The sequence below is a fragment of the Kogia breviceps genome, chromosome 13, assembly GCF_026419965.1.
Source record: "Kogia breviceps isolate mKogBre1 chromosome 13, mKogBre1 haplotype 1, whole genome shotgun sequence".
In the NCBI taxonomy this organism is placed as follows: Eukaryota; Metazoa; Chordata; class Mammalia; order Artiodactyla; family Physeteridae; genus Kogia; species Kogia breviceps.
In genome coordinates this window covers 16230924-16254678 of record NC_081322.1, presented here as the reverse complement: position 1 = coordinate 16254678, position 23755 = coordinate 16230924, and the positions used below count along the sequence as shown (strand labels likewise).

Below are 23755 nucleotides of genomic sequence, written 5' to 3'. Positions count from 1 at the left end.
AAGTATCTTTTCCAACCACAATGTTATGAGACTAGATATAAATTACAGGAAAAGATCTGTAAAAAATACAAACACATGGAGGCTAAACAATATACTACTTAATAACGAAGTGATCACTGAAGAAATCAAAGAGGGAATCAAAAAATACTTAGAAACAAATGACAATGGAGACATGATGACCTATGGGATACAGCAAAAGCAGTTCTAAGAAGGAAGTCTATAGCAATACAATCATTCCTTAAGAAACAGGAAATATCTCAAATAAACAACATAACTTTGTACCTAAAGCAATTAGAGAAAGAAGAACAAAAAAAACACCAAATTTAGCAGAAGGAAAGAAATCATAAAGATCAGATCAGAAATAAATGAAAAAGAAATGAAGGAAACAATAGCAAAGATCAATAAAAGTAAAAGCTGGTTCTTTAAGAAGATAAATAAAATGATAAACCATTAGCCAGACTCATCAAGAAGAAGAGAGAAGACTCACATCAATAGAATTAGACATGAAAAAGGAGATGTAACAACTGACACTGCAGAAATACAAAAGATTATTAGAGATTACTACAAGCAACTGTATGCCAATAAAATGGACAACCTGGAAGAAAAGGACAAATTCTTATGCACAAGCTGCTGACACTGAACCAGGAAGAATTAGAAAATATAAACAGACCAATCACAAGCACTGAAATTGAAACTGTGATTAAAAATCTTCCAACAAACAAAAGCCCAGGACCAGATGGCGACACAGGCGAATTCTATCAAACATTTAGAGAAGAGCTAACACCTATCCTTCTCAAACTCTTGCAAAAAATAGCAGAGGGAGGAACACTCCCAAATTCATTCTATGGGGCCACCATCACCCTGATACCAAAACCAGACAAAGACGTCACAAAGAAAGAAAACTACAGGCCAATATCACCGATGAACATAGATGCAAAAATCCTCAACAAAATATTAGCAAACACAATCCAACAGCACATTAAAAGGATCATACACCATGATCAAGTGGGGTTTATTCCAGGAATGCAAGGATTCTTCAATATACACAAATCAATCAACGTGATACACCATATCAAAAAACTGAAGGAGAAAAACCATATGATCATTTCAATAGATGCAGAGAAAGCTTTTGACAAAATTCAACACCCATTCATGATAAAAACCCTGCAGAAAGTAGGCATACAGGGAACATTCCTCAACATAATGAAGGCCATATATGACAAACCCACAGCCAGCATTGTTCTCAATGGTGAAAAACTGAAACCATTTCCACTAAGATCAGGAACAAGATAATGTTGCCCACTCTTACCACTCTTATTCAACCTAGTTTTGGAAGTTCTAGCCACAGCAATCAGAGAAAAAAAAAGAAATAAAAGGAACCCAAATAGAAAAAGAAGTAAAGCTGTCACTGTTTGCAGATGACATGATACTATACATAGAGAATACTAAGGATGCTACCAGAAAACTACTAGAGCTAATCAATGAATTTGGTAAAGTAGCAGGATACGAAATTAATGCACAGAAATCTCTGGCATTCTTATACACTAATGATGAAAAACCTGAGAGTGAAATTAAGAAAACACTCCCATTTACCACTGCAATGAAAAGAATAAAATATCTAGGAATAAACCTACCTAAGGAGACAAAAGACTTGTATGCAGAAAAGTATAAGACACTGATGAAAGAAATTAAAGATGATACAAATAGGTGGAGAAATATACCATGTTCTTGGATTGGAAAAATCAACATAGTGAAAATGACAGTATTACCCAAAGCAATATACAGATTCAATGCAATCCCTATCAAATAGCCACTGGCATTTTTTACAGAACTAGAAAAAAGAATTTCACAATTTGTATGGAAACACAAAAGACCCCGAATAGCCAAAGCAATCTTGAGAACGAAAAATGGAGCTGGAGGAATCAGGCTCCCTGACTTCAGACTCTACTACAAGGCCACAGTAATCAAGACAGTATGGTACTGGCACAAAAACAGAAATATAGATCAATGGAATAAGATAGAAAGCCCAGAGATAAACCCACACACATATGGTCACCTTATCTTTGATAAAGGAGGGAAGGATATACAGTGGAGAAAAGACAGCGTGTTCAGTAAGTGGTGCTGAGAAAACTGGACAGCTACATGTAAAAGTATGAAATTAGAACACTCCCTAACACCATACACAAAAATAAACTCAAAATGGGTTAAAGACCTAAATGTAAGGCCAGACACTATCAAACTCTTAGAGGAAAACATAGGCAGAACACTCTATGATATAAATCACAACAAGACCCTTTTTGACCCATCTCCTAGAGAAATGTATATAAAAACAGAAATAAACAAATGAGACCTAATGAAACTTAAAAGCTTTTGCACAGCAAAGGATACCATAAACAAGATGAAAAGATAGCCCTCAGAATGGGAGAAAATATTTGCAAATGAAGCAACTCACAAAGGTTTAATATTCAAAATTTATAAGCAGCTCATGCTGCTCAATAACAAAAAAACAAACAACCCAATCCAAAAATGGGTGGAAGAACTAAATAGACATTTCTCCAAAGAAGATATACAGATTGCCAACAAACACATGAAAGAATGCTCAACATCATTAATCATTAGAGAAATGCAAATCAAAACTACAATGAGATATCATCGCACACCGGTCAGATTGGCCATCATCAAAAACTCTTGAAGCAATAAATGCTGGAGAGGGTGTGGAGAAAAGGGAACACTCTTGCACTGCTGGTGGGAATGTAAATTGATATAGCCACTATGGAGAACAGTATGGAGGCTCCTTAAAAAACTACAAATTGAACTACCATACGACCCTGCAATCCCACTACTGGGCATATACCCTGAGAAAACCATAAATCAAAAAGAATCATGTACCAAAATGTTCATTGCAGCTCTATTTATGATAGCCAGGACACGGAAGCAACCTAAGTGTCCATCCACAGATGAATGGATAAAGAAGATGTGGCACATATATACAATGGAATATTACTCAGCCATAAAAAGAAATGAAACTGAGTTATTTGTAATGAGGTGGATAGTCCGGGAGTCTGTCATACAGAGTGAAGTAAGTCAGAAGGAGAAAAACAAATACCGTATGGTAACACATATATATGGAATCTAAGAAAAAAAAAATATCATGAAGAGATTAGTGATAGGATGGGAATAAAACAGAGACCTACTAGAGCATGGACTTGAGAATATGGTGAGGGGGAAGGGTAAGACGTGACGAAGTGAGAGAGTGGCAGGGACATATATATACTACCAAATGTAAGTTATATAGCTATTGGGAAGCTGCCACATAGCACAGGGAGATCACCTCTGTGCTGTGTGACCGCCTAGAGGGGTGGGATAGGGAGGATGGTGGGAGACAGGGTGACGCAAGAGGGAAGAGGTATGGGAACATATGTATATGTATAACTGATTCACTTTGTTGTAAAGGAGAAACTAACACACTATTGTAAAACTGTTATACTCCAATAAAGATATTAAAAATATAAAAAAAAATATGAGTTCTACAAACAGAGAAAAGTATCTTCCAAACACAGGAATTAGAATAATCAATAGAAATTTTCCTGGAGGAAGCCTGGATATTGGTCTTGAAAAATATATTAAATCAGCTATAATAAGTATGTTCAAAGAAAAATAGAAACCATTTCTAAACCATTACTAAAAGTATGAGACTGATGTCTTGCCAAATTGAGAATGTCAATAAAGAGATATGAATTACAAAAAAGAAATGAATAGAAATTCTGGAATTGAAAAGTACAAAACACGAAATTTAAAAATCACTAGAGGGGTATAACATCTGATTTAAGGTAGCAGAAGACGGAAGCAGTGAATTTGAAAATCAATCAATTAACATTATTGATCCTGAAGATATGAAAAAAAAAGAAAAATGAACATAGATACCTGTAGGATATCAAGTACATTAACATATACACGTGAGAGTTCCAGAATCAGATAAAAGACAGAAAAAGGTAAAATATTTGAAGAAATAAATGTCAAACTTGATGAAAAATATTAATCTGCATGTCTGTGAAACTCAACAATCTCCAAGTAGAATAGACTTAAAGAGATAAAAGTTTAAACATATGATAGTCAACGTGTCAAAAGACAAATAGAGAATTCTGGCAGCATCAAGAGAAAAGTAACTCATGTACAGGGGATCCTCAGTCAGATTAACAACCAATTTATCAACAACCATGTAGGTCAGGCATATTTCAAATGCTGAAAGAAAAAAAAAAACAATCAAACAAGAATTCTATGTCCCTGAAAGCTATCTTTTAAATTAAAAGAGAAATTATGATATTCCCAGATTTTAAAATAACTGAGAGAGGGACTTCCCTGGTGGCCGAGTGAGTAAGACTCCACACTCAGAATGCAGGGGCCCTGGGTTCCATCCCTGATGGATCCTACATGCATGCCACAACTAAGAGTTTGCATACTGCAATTAAAGATCCCACATGCTGCAACTAAGAACTGGGTCAGTCAAAATAAATAAATAAATAATAAATAAATATTTTTTAAAAATAAAAATAAAAGCTGTGCCATCCTGTGGAGCCACTGGGGTCCCAGTCCCTCACAGCATCAGAGGGATCCAAGGGGCTACTGCTGCTCTTTCCAGGACTACATAGTTTATTTAAAAAAACAAAACAAAACTGAGAGTATTCATCACTAACATACTGCCCTATACAAAATAGTAAAGGGAGTTCTTTAAGCTAAAAGGAAAAGACACTAAACAGTAACTTGAATCCACACACACAAAGAGTACCAGTTATAGTAAATATATAAGTAAATATTAAAGACAGCATAAATGTATTTTTTTGCTTATTACTCGTATCTTCTCCTATCTCATTTAAAAGACAGTGAATAAAACAATAATTACAAAATTGCATTGATGGTTTTATAATTTATAATAGCCTAAGGTAGGTGGGAGGAAATGGAGCAATAGTCGAGCCAAGTTTTTGTATGCTATTGAGATTAAGTTGGTGTCAATATTATGTTGACTGTTTTAAGTTAAGAAGTTAGCTGTAATGATAAGATAACCACTAAAATAAGTAAAAAATACATACAAAAGTAAAAAGGAAATTAAAGTGTAACACCAGAAAATATCTAGCACAAAAGAGGGCAACGGTGTAGAAGCAGAGGAACAAAAAGACCTAAAAAAATAGGGAGATAGCATATTTTTACCCTAATTTATCAGTATTCACATTAAATGAAAATTGAGTTTATAATGGTACTAAAAGGTAGAGATTGGCAGAGTGAATTTTAGAAAATAGTCTAATTGTATGCTAACTACAAGAGAAAAGCTTTATATTCAAAGTCACAAATAGATTAAGGATAGGAAAATGCACACTATGCAATCTATAATCAAAAGACAGCTGCGTCAACTATAATAATATCAGGCAAAATAGACTTTAAGACAAAAACATGTTACTTGAGACAAGAACATTTTATAATTAAAAAAATTTATATCTATCAGTGAGATCTAACAATTACTATCATGTACACACCTGAAAGCAGAGTCCCAGTTAAATGAAGCAAAATGTAACAGATTGAAAGGGTAAATAAACAATTCAATAATAGTAATTGTAAACTTCAATATCCTATTTCTATAATGAATAGAACAAATTGGCCGGAGACAACAAGGATATAGAGGACTCAATCAACATTATAAACCAACCAGGACTAAAAGACAGACAGACTATGTAACATCTACCCAACCACAGCAGAATACAAGTTCTTCACAAGTAGGTATACAACATTCTCCATTATAGACCATGTGTTAGGTCATAAAACAAGCTTCAGGAAAACTCTTATAAAGTATGTTTTCTGACCACAATAAAATCAAAGTAGAAGTTAAAATCAGAAGGAAATCTGAGGGATTCACAAATATGTGGAAATTAAATGTCACACTCCTAAATAATCAGTGAGCTGAAGAAGAAATCACATGGGAAATTAGAAAATATTCTGAGATGAATAAAAATAAACACACAAAACACCAAAAAATTATAAGGTGCAGCTAAAGCAGAGCTTAGAGCAAAATTTGTATTTGTAAATACTGGTATTTAAAAAGTACAGATTTTAAAATCAATAATGAAATCATCCACCTGGAAAAATAAAACTAAACACAGAGCCAGAAGAAGGAAATGATGAGATTAATGAAATAGAGAATAAAAAGAAATATATAAAAACAATGAAATTCAAGGTTTGTTCTGTCAAAAGACATTGAACTAGATTGACCAGGAGAAAAATAGAGAAGATTCAAATGACTAGAATCAGAAATTAAAAGACATTAGCAAGTACTGACAAGGATGTGGAGAAATTGACACTCTCACACATTGCTGGTGGGATTGTAAAATAGTGCATTCACTTAGACAAGTGTTCGGAATGTTCCTCTAAAAGTTGAACATAAAGTTATCACATAATCCAACAATTCTAATGCTAGTTATACACTCAAATAATTGGAAATATATGTGCATACACATACTTGGGCATACTAGTCAAAAAGTAGATAACCTAAATGTCTATCAAGTGAAGAATAGATAAACAAATGTATTATAACCTTATGATGTAATATTATTGACTATAAAAAGGAAAGAAGTACTGTGACGTAAACGTTGAAAACATTATGCTAAGTGATGAAAGACCACAAAGTCACAAAAGCCCACATACTGCATGATTCCATTTGTATGAAATGTTCAGAACAGGCAAATCCATACAGACAGAAAACAGATTAGTCATTTTCAGGGCCTAGGGGGGAGGGGAAAGATGCAGAAGGACTGCTAATAGGCATGGGTTTCTTTTGGGGTGATGAAAATGTTCTAAAATAAGATTGTGGTAATGCTTTTACTTTTCTTTGAATATACTAAAAACTCCTGAATTGTACACATTAAAAGGGTGAATTGCATACCTCAATAAATTATACAAAAGATAACTTGGTAATTCCTAAATAGTGAGTCATCCTATTTATATGTAACACATATACTAATTATGGTCACCTCATTGATAGTGTATTTATTGAATGTTTTCTTCCCCTTACAAGCTAGTAAAGCCAATGTTAATATAACATGAAGATTTGTATTAATACATTTTCATGTTTAAAATCACAAAGAAGAAGCACGGTCAGAAAGCTTACTTCAGCTGGACTTCTATTTTTATACCAAGAGAAAAATGCAACCCTACATCTTGGAAATACAATCAGTAATCTTTGAAAAATCTGAAGCTTGATAAAGTGACTAAGAGTGTTTGTGTTAATTTAAGAGGCAAACTCTTCTGACATGTTTATAAATTTAAGTCATTAAGAGTTCACAACTAGTGGTGTCAGAGTTTCTAGAAAGACTGATTATGTCTCATGAATATTAAAATAAAGCATACTTTAACTAAGCCTTCTAGACTTTATTGCTTGTTTTGTTTTAGATCTTTAAGGCCTCTTAATCAAATGGCAGTGTTTTAATCTAAATAAAAGTACTATCATGCTGGATAATAAATTAATACTTTTGTCTTCTCATTCTGTTTGATTGACGTTATGAGAATAAAATATTTTATACAAATAAGTGATATATTTCACATGCACACACACATATTTCCAGCCCCCCCTTCACATATCAATGAGAGTATATTTTGGGAAAGAGAAAGCAGCAACTAAATCCAGAATCCCCAGGAGCTGTCCAGGAACTAGAAGCTAGGTTAACAACTACATGTTGCTGTTCTCCTGTTGAACATGTCAATAGACAATTTCAAAGAACATCAAAGTGAGACAAGGCTACTCTGTGACCCTGATGAATCATAACAAAAATAAGCCTACCCCACAAACATATCTGAATACAAACAAAAACATGAACATTATCTAAACCACCAGAATGGCAAACCTTCCCCTAAAATGGCTACTACGAAGGATTGTCGCCTCTGTAAACATGTTGGTTTCCCCCTCTGTCTAGTTTTCCAGCCTTCTACATGAGATTCATTATAAACCCAATCACAGAATGCTTCCCAACTCCTGACAATATCCCATCCAGGGCAAAATCCCACTTTCTTAAGCCATCCCAAAATTATGTGTCACATACACATACACAAATGCATAAACTAATTATCTTCAGAAACTTAAGAGAGAGCTGAATGTTTAAAAGGATATCTCAGAGTCTGAAAAATATCCTCGAAGATTCATATTATATATTGTAGGTTATCATTAATAGAGCTATTTAAGAAAAAGAAAATAAATGGATAATTATGAAAAGTTTTTTCTATAGCCTAACAAAAGTTGATTCTCTCAATACATAGATGTATAGGCAGTAAATATTGATTTGTGATAATATATCAATTTTAATAATTGAGAATATCACAAAAATAACTCTGGGTTTTTATATTTTGGTATATTTTAAACTAATATCAACTATTGTCATTGGGAGTTTTCCTATATTACAGAAGTTATTCATTATTTGTCTTATGGCCATTGAAATGTCAGCTATTTCAGAATTCCCTTATCATGAAATAAAGTGCCTACTGTTGACTAGTCTAAGTCTTACTTCCCATTTCAGTCACTAAACATGAAGAACATTTGTAAAAACTCTTACGTGCTTGAGATGATTCAGAATTCTCAATTTTAATCACAAGACAAAAGACAGTTTATGAGTTATTTTAGAGGACATCCTGAAACCATTTTGATTTATCCCTGGAAAAATAATTATATAAGTATATTTGTATTCAATTATTCTGCTTGTGTGATAAGAAACGCTTTCTAGTTACAGTATGCCTGATTTTGCATCTACTTAAGAGACCTAGTTCACACACCAAAGAAGTCAAAAGCTAAAAACTATTTACATCTATATATTTGGTTATTAAAGTTTTGGAATAATAGCAGTGGCTACTCAGAATTTCTATTTAGTTTCTTCAAACTTCTCATCTAAAAATCAATGAATTATACAATTTTAGTATGGAAAATGTGGATAGTAAATGTTGTAAAATTTACCAATAATTTGACTAAAATAATCCAAACTAATGATTAATTTATAGGAAATAAGTTGAATTTAATTTAATAGACCCACTAAGGACACATATTGTGGCACTGATTTTGCATGGAATGACCCAAAACAATGCTGAAATGGCAAAAGAGTGCTTTGAAGAAGTAAGGGCATTCGTAAGATGAGCCACATCTGGACATTGAATTTCCAAGTTAAAATTTGTTTATTCCTTTTTTGACTGGACATCTGCACTTTGGTATTTGCAAATTTTAAATGAATATGACACTATCTTTTCAGGAAATGGCTCTTCATCTTAGTATCATTATTTTAATTAATTGATGTAAAGTGAAAACAATGTCTGGATATATCCCCAAAACATCATGAATTCCAAGTAATTTTGTAAAGAAACAATGAATATATTACTCACCGATAGCCATTGTCAAGGTCAGTACAGGTGGAATTGTTCTTACAGGGATTCTTTTCGCAGTCATTGAATTCTTGTTCACAAAAATTTCCTTCCCCACCAGAAAGGCACATGCATTGGTAGTTCTAAGGAAATATGAAAATTATACAACCTTTAGGTCATTTCTTATTACTCATGTTTATTTTGATTTCTGTCAATTTATGATTTTTTTCAATTTTTATAGAATGTTAATACTTGTCAAAAATTACCACAGTTTATAAACTATGTGAACAGTATTCTTTGGTATCTAATTCAATAAAAATTAGTATTTATATGTCAAGCTCACAATACAGAGCTATTGGTCTTGTTAAATGTTAATATAAAAGTAGTGTATTAGTAATATGAAGACTAGTGATTGTGTAAAACTAAATAACTAAATGTGGTACTTGGCAACTAGCTCATGAGTTAAAAAAATAACTACAACAAACTAAACCTTCTGACAGCTTTGTGATATTACTTACAAATAATTAACTTATGTAAGTGTAGTATTTTTCATTTATTGAAATTGTAAAACTTTACATATTATTTTTCTGAAGAAAAGAATTGGTCTATAACAATATTCAAAATACTGGAAGCAAAATTGCTTTTCCTGATTGGGAAAATAGAAAAACAACCCAAAAGACACCTCAAATTATGGTGGGACAGTAATTTATACATTAAAAATAATTTTGAAGACTAGAGGTCTTTTCAAAAAGTTAGAATTTGGGCTCTGAGGTTTAGCGATTCTAGATTTAGAAATACAAAAAATTCTAACATCAATATTAGGTGTTATCTTGATCTTCTCTGTTCAGTACCAGTAGCCACTGGCCACCTGTGGTTATAGAGCACTGAAATGTGCCTGGTCCCAAGTGAGGCTGTAAGTATAAAATACACACTGGATTTGGAAAATTGAATATTAAAAAAGAATATGAAGTATCTCACTAATAATTTTATTACATGTTGTAATGGTAATAATTTGGATATAAAAAGTTAAACACATGATTGTATTATTAAAATTAATTTCATCCATTTCTTTGAACATTTTTTTTTAATGTGGCTGCTAGAAAATTTACTGAACACACATAGATTTTGTTACATTTCTACTGGACAGAGCTGTGTCAAGTGATGCCAGCCCAACTTTTCACTTGGGAATGGAGTTGAGTCTACATAGTTCTGTGAACACACAAGAGCAGGAGCTCTCTGAGCTGGGAAAACATGTTCTGGTGCACTACATTCCAGTACCTTGAGAAGGCCTGGCACCAGTGGATGCTTAATACCTGTTGATTGAACAATGAAAACAATGATAGGAAAAATAATGTAAAATATGAAGTTAGTACACAAAACAGACTTCACAAATATTCTATACCTTTACTATAGGTAGACAGAAATTTCGTAAAGTTCAAACATTCCAGTCAAATAACTGAGTCAAATACATAGAACAATGATTGAATTCTGAAAAGAACAACCAAAGCAGATTGCATCTCATAAATTCTGGAGAGAAGGGAAGCAAACTAAAGTAAGATCACTCTTGCCCTTGCTTTTAATGCCAGGACATTTGCTTTCTTAAATTCAGGTAAATAGAAGCAGCTGGAGCTTGCAACAATTTCCCTGGAATGAATATATATATATATATATATATAAATATATAAATAAATAAATATATATATATATATATATATATACACACAAATATATGTATTCAACTCCATTGAGGAAAGAGGTCCATAAAGAGAAGAACAAACAAATGATCCCAAATGTTGATGAGCAATAATTTGGAGACATTTGTTCCCTAGGGTGAAACTACCCAATGTAAGCAGAAAGCAGCTAAAATGAATAGCAAAGATTCAATAGTCTTGTGTTCCAGAAAAGGTAGAGGCTGGAGTTTACGTCCTGTTAGATGCAATGGTCCTGCTAAACACTTCTGGCTTTCATGGAAACCCCAAGTTCTAGAAGTAAAACAATCCAGCAAAACTCCCAGCTTAGATCATGCTAAAACCCCACTCAACATTTTAGTTGAGGTCATGGATCTGCGCTCTCTTGTCCTGCCAGAGGAATGAAGTGCTCTTTGGAGGAAGTTAACATTAGAGGAAATTTTTCAGTATTTGATAACAAAATGTCTGGTATTCAATAAAAAATTAAAGAAATGCTGATGACCAAAATTCAAGAGAAAATCAGACTGTAGGAACAGATTATTCAGATATTGTGTTATTGGATATTTTTAAATGACTATGATTAATATATGTGAGAATACAGAAGGCAAAATAGAGAATTTCACTATAAACCTGCTATAAAAAAGTCAAAAAATACTGTGATTTGGAAATAATAATAATTGAAATTTAATCATTTATTCCATTATTTTAATAAAATCTTAGTAGAGGATGAGTTAGTAAATATCCAGACTGAAGTACATAAAGACTAAGGATAAAGAATTCAGAAAAAAACAAACAAACCTGTCAAATATGGGAAATAATAAAAAGAATTGAAATATTAAAGAAGAAGAAGAGAAATTGGATAAGAGCAATATTTGAAAAAATTACTGCCTGAGAATTGTCCAAAGATAACAAAAGACAGTAACCACAGATTTAGAAAGATCTCCAGACCTATGCTGGATTAAGCACAAAGAAAACACTATGTAGGGTAAAACTGCTGATAATGAAAGACATAGAATAAATCTTAAAAGCAGCCAAAGAACAAAGACACTTACTTTGAAAGGGACATCAGGTCTGACAATTTACTTCCCAACAGTGGAAGCAAGAACCCAGTAGAACAACATGCTAATGGACTGAGAGAAATTAATTGCCAACCTAAAAGTCCATCCCTAGTGAAACATATCCTTCAACTGGGGAAGAAGAAAAACTCCTTTTAAGAAAAAACAAAGCTTGAGGATTTACTGCAGTATGTAAGATTGAAGGGATTTGAAGAGAGACAGCCAGGATTTAAAATCAAGCTCCATGAATTATTAGCTAAATAATAACAAGCCTAGTACTTAATCTCAAGGAACATCAGAAATAATGGTACCTGACTAATGAGGGTGGAGTCCTTAAATGAGTCCTTAGGATAGGACTTCATATGATATCTGACTCACAGTCAGATACCAGTAACTTTCAACTAAAGTGTTCTCTTACCCGTGAACTTTCCAGGTAATCTAAACTACTCTTGTGCATTGGATTCCTGTTTCTTTGACATTCTTCCATCTGGAATATCTTTACTTCCTGTGACCTCTCCCCCAACTTTTGATTTGATTCCTCCCTCCAGGTCAAAATAAATGCCACATTCTACCTGAAGTTTTGATCATTTCCTCCGGTATACTTACATTTCTCACAATTACTGTTTTATTGTTTATGACACGTTTAATGTATACTAGTTACACACATGTTCCATCTTATGATTGGTACTTACCATATTTTAAAATAACTTACTTATTTTATTGTGTATTTTTCTAACTTGTAAAATATAAAGTCAAACCTGTTTTTTCCACCAATTATCACTATCTGGAATACTATCTTATATTTGACTGAAAGAATGGATGTTAAAGCATGGAATATATATGATATTAATTGCTAATATATAGTCCAGAAAATATTTTATTTATAATTTCTAGATATTCAGTCATCTCATTTTCCTAACAAGAAAAATTATATTTTAGAATTCCTTTAAATAGCCCTTCCTTACAATCAACTAAAACTAGTTCTATAAATGAGGATTGAAAATCTCAATGAAAGAAGCATTAGACTGATTCCATTATGAAGGGTTTACATATTGAGGTAATTATATTTGATTCAGTCTTAGCCACAAAATTCATCTTACTTTATGAAACTTACTGTTTGATTCCTAAAAATTTAGGTACACACTAAAAGAATAAAAATTTTAAAACATTTATATTGTTGTCTTTTTCTAATTCATTACTCATATGATCCTAGGAAGGATAAAGATTTATTTTTTCACTAATAAAATGAAAAAAATTGAAAATCCATAATGAATTCAGTTCTTGTAAGAATAAAGGGCTCTGCCTATTGACTTATTGTCTGTTTCCTTTTAATATTATTTTAAGTACTTAGTTTAATCTTTAAAGACATAGAATTAATCATAGACATAAGACTGCCAATTACTGGATAAAGTGATACTCAGGGTTAGGCCTAAATATGGTAATCTTTATTCTTAAAAACAAACAAGAAAAACTATGTTAACATTATTTCTTTCAGCTGGAGAAAATGATGTATCTTCGTTCTTTAAATATAAAATGAAATAATATGTATTATTCTGACAAAGTTAATGTAATATTTAAAAACAATTTCTATAAAAAGTTATAAATGTTGAATCTGATTGAACATATTCTGAAATAAACAATGAAAATATATGTTAAATTGAGTAATAATTTCAAGGCAGAACTATTTTAGAAAAACACAATTTCTTTAACTTGGAAAAATCTAATATAAATATGTGAAGAATATGAAAAGCCACACATTAGATGTGGATATTAATAGAGTATAAATGAAACTACATTGACCTTTTAAAACACTTTCTAAAGGAAATATGAGCCGCTAAGAAATTGAGTCACTGTTTTCATGTAAAGATATTTTTTGCTAGTGATAAAAGAGCAAATTAGCATCTTAGTGCCTATTCTAAATGAGAAAATGACATTAAGTGCAAATTTCCACTTTTATTTCCTATATTCTAGTCAATCTACTCATAAAATTCATATTATATTCTTCAAAATAATCTCAGCTGTTTGTCTACTCTGCTATTTTGGATCTGTAGTCTCTATTAGCAATCCATTTGTGATAATGTAGCTCTCTTATTGCATGTCCTACCTTCATAAACCATTTGTGATCCTTTCCAAAGGGGTCCCCTACTTTTAACAGTGTTTTTTGTTTGTTTGTTTTTAAAGAAAGAGTTTAAAACTAGAATAAAAGAGTTTAGGCTACCAGCACCAGAATTTTATTCCTCACTGATAACATAGCTATGATGGGAAAAGAGTTTACCTGCCATTGAGGTGTACTGTTCTAGCACATTCTTATATCTTCAATACTGCTTTCCATACTGACTCAATTTGACAACTGGAGATATAATCTATTATAGATAACTTTATCTCCAGTGCATAGATAATACTTAAGAATACAAAAAACATAAACATCTGAGGGACTGTCACCGACATAAAGGTGTCAGAATATGAATGCAATTCTGCTACAGGTGGTTTAGATGTTTGGGACAATTACTTTTTGGTCTGAAAGTCAAATGGCAATAATACAAGCACACCATGAACTAAAAATCATTTTGCCCCATCAGGCTTTTTCTAGAATATATTGCAGAAAGATGATACGTAATTCCTTTCCTCATACTCAGTTTTCGAGCACATTAGAAAGCCCATAGCATTTTACATCTTTTACTGCTTGAAACTGTCTTAAACATTAGATATTTGGCTCAGTTGTTTTAAATATTTTTGCTTGTTAATTGTAAATAAGAAACTCTTATACAAACACATTTCCCTAGGGTGTATAAACAAATAAAGCAGTGAAAAGCAGTTGTGCTCTTACTGAGCAGGGCAGGGAGCCCAGAGCCCTGCTGGTTTAGCTGTCCTAGCCTCTCTCTCTCCACACCAGCCCCTAAGGACATAATTCACCCACATCGAGTCTCAAAACGCAGATTGAAAACCACTGATCCATTCAACTTATTCCATTTTATAATGAGAAAGCTGAACCCGTAGAGGCTAATTGCTCAAGCTGCTGTAACTAGTTGATGGCAAAACAGAATTAGAACTCATGTCTCCTGACTCTTTGTCTAGTATTCCCAAATGTAGCTAAAAAACAAACAAAAAATAACAATTAAAAACATCTGGTAAATTAATACATTCAGAAATATATTTTCTGAAATATACCATGAAGATAATCTGAGAATTTTGTTAAGGTAACTTTCAAATCATGTATGTTGAATAATTCTTTTAATATATGAATTCTCATATTCTCTTTTCTCTATATATTATTAAGTGGCTGGATAGTCTAGTTGACACCAAAATGATGCTGTACAAATAGCAGTGACCAATAGTCATTAACTTTACCCTCATAATAGAGATGCTAAAGGAGAAAGCCCGCAGGTTAACAGTATAACCAATGTTAATCATTTATAACTGATGTTCTAACGTGTAGCTTGAGCTGTACATGCATGGAATAAGGAGATCTACCCTGGCTCTACAGGTGATTTTCAGGTTGGATATGGACAGCTTCCATGCTCACTGAGCTTGATGGTGCCAGGCAGTAGCGACAGTAAATATCATCGCTTTGACTGAAGAATGCAGCCAGCAGTCATGAGGTGTTTGCAGCCTCAGGATATATGAAAATCAGTGTGGCTGAAAGTTTTCAGACCATGAATATGGAACTCATTTCCAGAATAGTGACCCCAAGGGAAATAAGCATCTCTAACCGTAGGAAAGTAAGCCAGGCTTTTACACAGCAGAAGTAAAAGCAAGTACCAAGCAAATAATGTAATATTTGCCTATTTTAGATACTTTCAATAACTCCTTGAAATAGATCATTTTATTACTTGGTAAAGTAAAATAAACTAATGAATATGACAAAATGTTAAGATATTTCAAATATGTCTTTACAGTTATTTTGAATATTTTACATCTGTAAAACTTTTTGTTCTGATATTTTAATTTTTTTTAGGATTTTTAACTTAAATTCTGTAAAATTAAGTGGAGGTTTTCTTTAGTTTTTAAACAGAAAGTATTTATGTGCAACACTAGGTAGATAGATAATAGATGGATAGGTAGATAGATACAATATATTGTATATAATTATAGATATATCTAGCATATATAACAATAAATGCATATAGTATATTTCAAATAAATATTACATTATATATATAATCTTAATCTAAAGCTTATTTTCAGAGTTATTTAGCAAATACCACATATTATAGTGTTTCTGCCTCTTTTTTTTCCCTTTTTTAAACATAATTATTTCCTAACAATTTCCAAGAGGAATTCTAGCACATCACAGTTAGAAGAGCACTGGTTAGAGTCATTATGTAAGACCTAATGTAAGTCATAATTGCCGTGACCTTAATGCTTATTGAACATTTTGTTTATCTGTAGGTTGCAGTTCCTTGAAAGGAGAGCTGTTTCATCTTATGGTTAACCATAATGATTTTGTTGCAGGTTAATAAGCTACCTTTACAATAGAATTAGTAGTAAGAAGGGTGAAATAAGAACTCAGCCACAAGTGTTGTAACCAAGAAAGCAGCAGGCAGGAAGGGCTAAGACGGTGTAACAATGCGCAGAAAAGTGTGAACTCCAGTTTCAAATAGCCTCTCATCATCAGCCTGTTGGGATCCATGAATCCAATAATAATTTCAAAAAGCAAATGTGTTATTCTCAAATATCATTAACTATGAAAACAAGCCCTCTGAGATGTGTTTGACATTTTAGAATTTAATATTATTGATTTGATCACTATTTCCCCTTCTTCCTCGGTGTAATCAGATGGGTCTTTCTTCTTTTTGTTCCTTCTTTTTCTACTTATTTGTTTATTCATTTTGCGTGTGTGTGTGTGGAATCAGGGAATAAAGGCTGTGTTTTCATTCTATCAATAAGTAAACTTTTTCTACATAAATTAAACCACTTATGGGTTCTTGTATACCTTCCACATATATTAAACGATTGACATAATGTGAATGGAGACAGGAGTGAATCCCCCAGAAGGGTCAGAGCGTTTGGCCGAGTCTAGGAGGTTGCTACATGTAGGCCACTGAGAAACTCATCTAACTGCTCCTAACTTGTCACAATATTTATATAAATAAATGTGAACTAGGTCACTAACTTCACTAACTCTTTCAATCTTAAAACGATCATGCTTTTTATTCCTCTATTTAAATTTCCTAGAAGACCCAGGTGTTAACAAGGACAGAGGCTCTACTGCGCCTAGTGTTCTACCAGCTGTCTAGAGCATTCCTCGTGATTCCTTAATTCCCGTTTAACAAAATTATGTTCTGAAATGACAGCTGGGAACACAGTAAATGGTTTACAACCTACAGTTTTTCTTGGAAGAGCCACTGTTAAAGTATACCTTTGTTTCCAATCTTTTACACCAGTTCATGAGGCAAAATGTGTTTTTAAAAATACACAGAGAGAAATGTCTTATCATGTCATAATAATCAATATTTACTCACTAAGAACATCAGATAAATTAATCTTAATGTGTTTTAGTTAAACAAAGTCAATAGCTATTGTCATATACAGAAAAGAAGCAGAGTCTCCAATGACCAAATTTTGACTTGGATTTGAAGTTTACAAGTACTTTTTCAGGTAGTTTCTTTTTATTCTGTTAACATAAATATTTATAATAAAGAAGAAATTTCCAAGTATGGAATATAAAAGTAATTTGTTATTATGTGATAATATTAAATCACTAGTAACTTTATAATCATATATCACATAATCATTTTCTTGTCAAATAATGTAACATTTTAAGCAACCTTCTTAAAATTTTAAGACAAAATTAATTTTGGAAGAACATGTTTTTTCTTTGTCAGAAGTTCTTTTTCTAGGTGTGGTAAGCTATTATTCTGACTAAAAGCCTACCTTCCAAAGATGGTTACTACAAGTATTTCAGCTGATAGTGTTATGGAGTTTCCCTGGTATGTTATTTGCTGCTTTTTTTCCCCCTTACTGTTTTTAATATTTTTTCTTCTTTTTTAATTAATTAATTAATTAATTTATTTATTTATTTATTTATTTTTGGTTGTGTTGGGTCTTTGTTGTTGCACGTGGGCTTTCTCTAGTTGTGAGCAGGGGCTACTCTTCATTGTGGTGCATGGGCTTCTCATTGCAGTGGTTTCTCTTGTTGCAGAGCATGGGCTCTAGGCACACGGGCTTCAGTAGTTGTGGCATATGGGTTCAGTAGTTATGGCTCGCAGGCTCTAAGGCACAGGCTCAGTAGCTGTGGTACACAGGCTTAGTTGTTCCGTGGCTGGCATGTGGGATCTTCCCGGACCAAGGCTCGAACCCGTGTCTCATGCATTGGCAGGCGGATTCTTAACCACTGTGCCACGAGGGAAGTCCCTAATATTTTTTCTTTGTATTTAATTTTTGTTAGTTTGATTAGTATTTGGTTTGGCATATTCGTCTTTAGACTATTCTTGTATGGGAATCTCTGTGCTTCTTGGACTTGGGTGGCTATTTCCTTTCCCATGTTATGGAAGCTTTAATTTTTTAAACTATTTTCTCAGGCCCTTTCTCCTTCTCTTCTTCTTCTGGGACCTCTATAATTCAAATGCTGGTGTTTTTAATGTTGTCCCAGAGGTATCTGAGGCTGTCCTCATTTCTTTTCTTTCTTTTTTCTTTATTCTGTTCCACAGCAGCAATTTCCACCATTCTGTCTTCCAGCTCACTTATCCGTTCTTTGGCCTTGGTTATTCTGCTACTGATTCATTCTAGTGTACTTTTTATTTCAGTTATTTTATTGTTTATCTATGATTGTTTGTCCTTTAGTTCCTCTAGGTCTTTGTTAACCATTTCTTGTATCTTCTCGAGCCATGCCTCCATTTTTTTTCTGAGGCCTTGGATCATCTTTACTATCATTGCTCTGAATTATTTTTCAGGTAGAGTGCCTATCTCCTATTCATCTAGTTGTTCTCATAGGGTTTTATCTTGCTCTTTCAGCTGCAACATTTCTTTGTCATCTCATTTTGTGAAACTTACTGTGTGGTCTCCCTTGCCCAGGCTGCAGGATTGTAGATCCTCTTGCTTTTGGCGTCTTCTCCCTGATGAATGAGGTTGGTCCAGAGGTTTGTGCTGTTACCCCTTGATAAGGGGTTGACCTGATGTTGTAGTGACAAGAGGCTGCCCTGGATATTGTGTGGGGCCTCACCTTTTCTCTGTGGTTGTCACTGCCTTTTTGTTGGGGGTGGGGTCTTCTTAGCTGTTGGAGTAGAGGTCCCAGATCTATGACTGAGCTGTGTTTCTGACCCTCCGTGTGAGGTAGGTGGTATTGGAGCATTCTCACTGTGAGAGAAGTCACTGACTATTCCTCCTCTGCAGCTGTTCTCCTGTGAATGTGCTCTGTTGTGTTCCCTTTCACCCATTGTGTGGGCTCACATAGTACGCTACTGTTGGCACTGCTCTCAGTCCCACCTTAACTGTGGGTGTGCTGGCATTTGGCTCTGGGGTCTCTCAAGTGTTGTTTTTACCAGACCACCAAAGCAAATCCACTGAGGTCAGGTCCTAGGATTGCAGTAGTCATGCACCTGGACCCACTGTGGGAACTATGGATGCAGCTTAGACTCTGGCTTGGCCTGATCCCTGCATGTACGTGCCAACAAAACTGCTAAAGCCCAACCCACCCCAGCTGCAGGTGCACTTGTTGTCCTTACAGATGTTTTGCAGGCACTGAATTTAGGAGCCATCAGTGGAGGAGTAACTCCATGTTTCATGCAGCTGTGAGGAGGGATTTCAGTGCTTCTTCCTTAGTCACAGGGCTCCTGGGATTCAGCTGTGGTTTCAGCCCCTCCCCTGGGTGGATTTCCTAGTGAAGGGAGCCATCTATGCCCTCCCGGGACAGAAGGGCATGTTCTGGCACCCACTGGTGGAATTCCTTGTGGCAGGAGCTCTCTGCACCCTTCCAGGTAAGCAGGGGTGGGTCCTGTGGCCCACTGAAGGATTTCCTAATGGTAGAAACTGTCTGTGCCCTACAAGGTCAGCAGGGGCAGGTTCTGGGGCTCACAGGTGCAATTCCTAGTTACAGAGCTGTCCATGCCCTTCCAGTCAGTGGGGGTAGGACCTGGTGTCTGCCCACGAGTTTGGAAGAGGCATCCAGTGCCCGTCTCTAGAGCCCAAGATGGTGGCAGCAACTCACACCTGCCCCCCCAGAGCTCCTGTAGGTGGTGTCCTGTTGCCTGGGAGTGCTCACAATGATAGAATTTCTCATGGTGGTCCCACCCCTCTCCTTGTGCGCCTCCCAATAATGGTGCTTTGCTTCTCTGGTGGGCCCAAGCTTCTTCCTAGTACACCCTTAGTTGCCATGGGCCAACCTCTTCAGGCTGCTCTCTGCAGCTAACCCTGGTTCTCTCCCTGGGACTGAACTTTGGAGTCTGAGCTTCAGCCCCCTACTGCCACCCACACCGACAGAAAGGTGTCTTAGGTTGGGAAGCACAGGGTGGCAGTGCTGACCCTCTGTGCAGGTTACTCTCTGCTTTGCCCCCCACAAACACGTTGCTGTTCTCCCCTTTTTTAGACTCCGAGACTCACCCTCTGTCCATCTGATTTATCCGCTGATGAGGAACCTTTCCTCCTTCACAGCTCCCTCTCCAGGGCACAGGCCCCATCCTGATTCCTTCTTTTTCTTTTTCCTTTGGTCCTACTTGGTTATGTGGAGGTTTCCTTGTCTTTTTGGACATATGAGATCTTCTGTCAGTGTTCAGTAGTTGTTCTGTGTGAATCGTTCCACTTGTAGATATATTTTCAATGTTTCTGTGGAAGATGGTGAACTCTGTTTCCTACTCCTCAACCATTTTGCTCCTGCCCTTGTTTATCACTATTATTGAAGATTCTTAATAAAGACACTTTCAAAAATATAGGAAATTAAATATACGTCATTGGGAGTTTAAATTTTTTTTTAAAAAGTCCAATTTTCCTTAGTGAGATATTAAATGATTCTCAAAAATAATATGTTATTTATGTCAATTGTAAATTAATTTTTATTTCTGCCATTTAATTCAAAAGCAATTATGATCTTTAACATCCCTCTGATTTCTTTTCCCTAAAAGAAATTAATACTTTTTAATAATTAAATTATTATGCAGTATTCTTTATTCATTAAAGTATCTGACCATTTTCAATTGATTTCATTAAACTATTAGATATTTTATGGCTTTGTTTTGTTATTAATAAAATGTGTCAATTTTAAAACTCATGTTAAATTATAATAATTATATTTACTTGTATTCCCCTTCCACTGAGATTATTCAAATATGATTATTTTTATTCAACATTTATTGATAAAATATTTTATATTTGGTAAGGTGAATACTGGAAATTTTTTATTACAGTGGCTAGCACTAGCAAACAAATTACCAAAATATACACTTTTTTTCTTGAATGGATGCAAAGAATTATAAAATTAGCTTTTGTCCCTAAGATGCAAGGGAATGGAAAGTTTATATTAATAACATTAATAACATTTGAGCTCATAAAAATTAATTCTACATAGAACCATTTATCTTCATATTCGAGTAATAAATGAATGTTATTAAATCACTTCATCATAATATTAATAAAGAAAAACACAAGAGAAAAAAACTGATATAGGTTTTTTAAAATTCCACAAATATTTACTGAATGCATATGATATGACTGGTATTCTAGGAGTTTGTGATTATTTAGTGAACAAAACAGACAACATATCTCCACTTGAATATTTGCCTGAAAAATTACTATAGTGTTCATATAGATATATCATTCTATTGACCATAAAATAACATAAAAATATCTATTATCTGTAGGTCTTTTTGCATAAAATGCTATATATGTTACAGATCATGTAAGGAAATAAATTGATGTATTTTTATAAAATGGCTGGTGGCTTAGCCATCATTGAATGGCTCAGCATACATTGAAGAGTCATGGGATAAATAAAGATCATTCATAGTTCTGATTCTTAATTTTAAATGAGGAAGGTAAAATTAAGAGAAAAACATACCTCAAAAAGGCGAATTCTCTAAGTCTAAATTACTCACAACTACCCACGAGTTTCATACACTTTATTAAAGTTTATCACTAACTTTTTTCACATTTATATTATTACCAAGTCTCTTACAAAGTATTTTGGCAATTGCATTGATTTTACATGTAACTTGACTGCTTGATTTTTAAAGGATTTTTTGAGCAGGAATAATTTTAAGACACACACACATATATATTCACACACACATAAATAGAACTATTTCTAGAGTAGAACATATGTTATATATTAGATTTGTATAGATTGTGAAGCAAGTTATGGCTTAGCATTTGTTGCTGAAAGTTCTGTCCTCTTTAAAAATCTGGGACTTCATATAGTGTTTGGTAGTCTACTGGCTGCTAAAACGTGTGTGTGCGTGTGTGTGTGTGTGTGTGGGGGGGGGGTGTGTGTGTACGCACGTGCATGTGTGTGTGTTTTGAAAATAATTCATTCAAAATGCTTTTTTTAGGAGTTTCCTTTTTTTTTTTTTAAACTAGGTTGAGAAATGGGTACAAACTGCCAAGAAATTTTATTCATTCTGGTCAACAGAAAGTTACTTAATGTTTCCCTTAGAAAAGAGACAGAATTAATAATATCTTATAAAGCAGAATTTATTCTGGGTTTTTGCTTCATTATTTACCTAGAAAAGTATCCAGGAAATGGAAGGGATGATTCATTTTTCCAGTATGCTAATAGTTTGATAGATTACTTCTAGCTGTGAGAAACTAGACTCCATACTTGTTTGTTACTATGTTCTGTGAAAACCCAGCAAACAGAAGAACTGTGGGATTTCTCTTAGGTTTTGTTAAATGTTCAACATACCTGATGTTTTATTTCAGGAATGAAATACAGCATATTCTCTTTAAACTGCCAAGCCTTGGAACTAACACCATTAATAAGAGTGTCTTTAGAATGTAAAGTCAAATACCCACTCCTCTTTATGTGAAGATGCAAAGAGGTCATGCGGTCACTTTGCTAGTAAAGACAAGTACCTATGACAATGTGCACTCCCTTGGGAGGCTCCAGGGAGAAACTGCTTCCTTGGCCCCTTCCATCACCTTTACAGTCAACAGTGTGACTTGGTGCTTCCATCCTTACACGGCCTTCTTCTGTTTTCAAATCTCTGTTTCTCACTTCCTTTTGGAAGGGTATTTGTGATGTCATTTAGGAATCGTCCAAATAATCTAGAATAACCACCTCCTCTCAAGACCATTACTTTAATCACTTATGAAAAGTCCCTGTTACCATATAAAGTAACTCTCACGGTTCCAGGGATTAAGTCCTAGACCTCTTCAGTCTGCCCACTGTCCATCTGTCTACCCTTTGGAATTCTGTACACAAAGCTAGTCCTCTGGTGAGCACATCAAAAACAAAACCTGGTTTTCAAATTAAATTCCCTTACATTCTATATTTCATTCTATTAATTTATTAAATTAGTCTCATTTTCCCTTAGATATTTATTTATAGTCAGCTACCACTACCATACAACAGAGTTATTACATTTAGCATCAGTTATGACATTTATTTTCTATTTAATCTATGTCTCTGACCACATTCATTCATACTTCATAACACCCAGAGTAACCTTTCTAAGAATCAAACATAATCATGTTACTCAGCTC

The 23755-nt window shown here is 34.0% G+C and overlaps 1 protein-coding gene across 1 annotated transcript in view; it reads right to left on the bottom strand.

Annotated features, from left to right (window-relative positions):
* Positions 1-23755, bottom strand: part of EYS (eyes shut homolog) — a 1724957-nt gene that overhangs the window by 1225533 nt on the left and 475669 nt on the right. The window contains exon 12 of the mRNA XM_059083021.1: positions 9403-9524. Within this exon, the coding sequence (XP_058939004.1) occupies positions 9403-9524 (122 nt within the window). The remainder of the gene's footprint in view (positions 1-9402; positions 9525-23755) is intronic.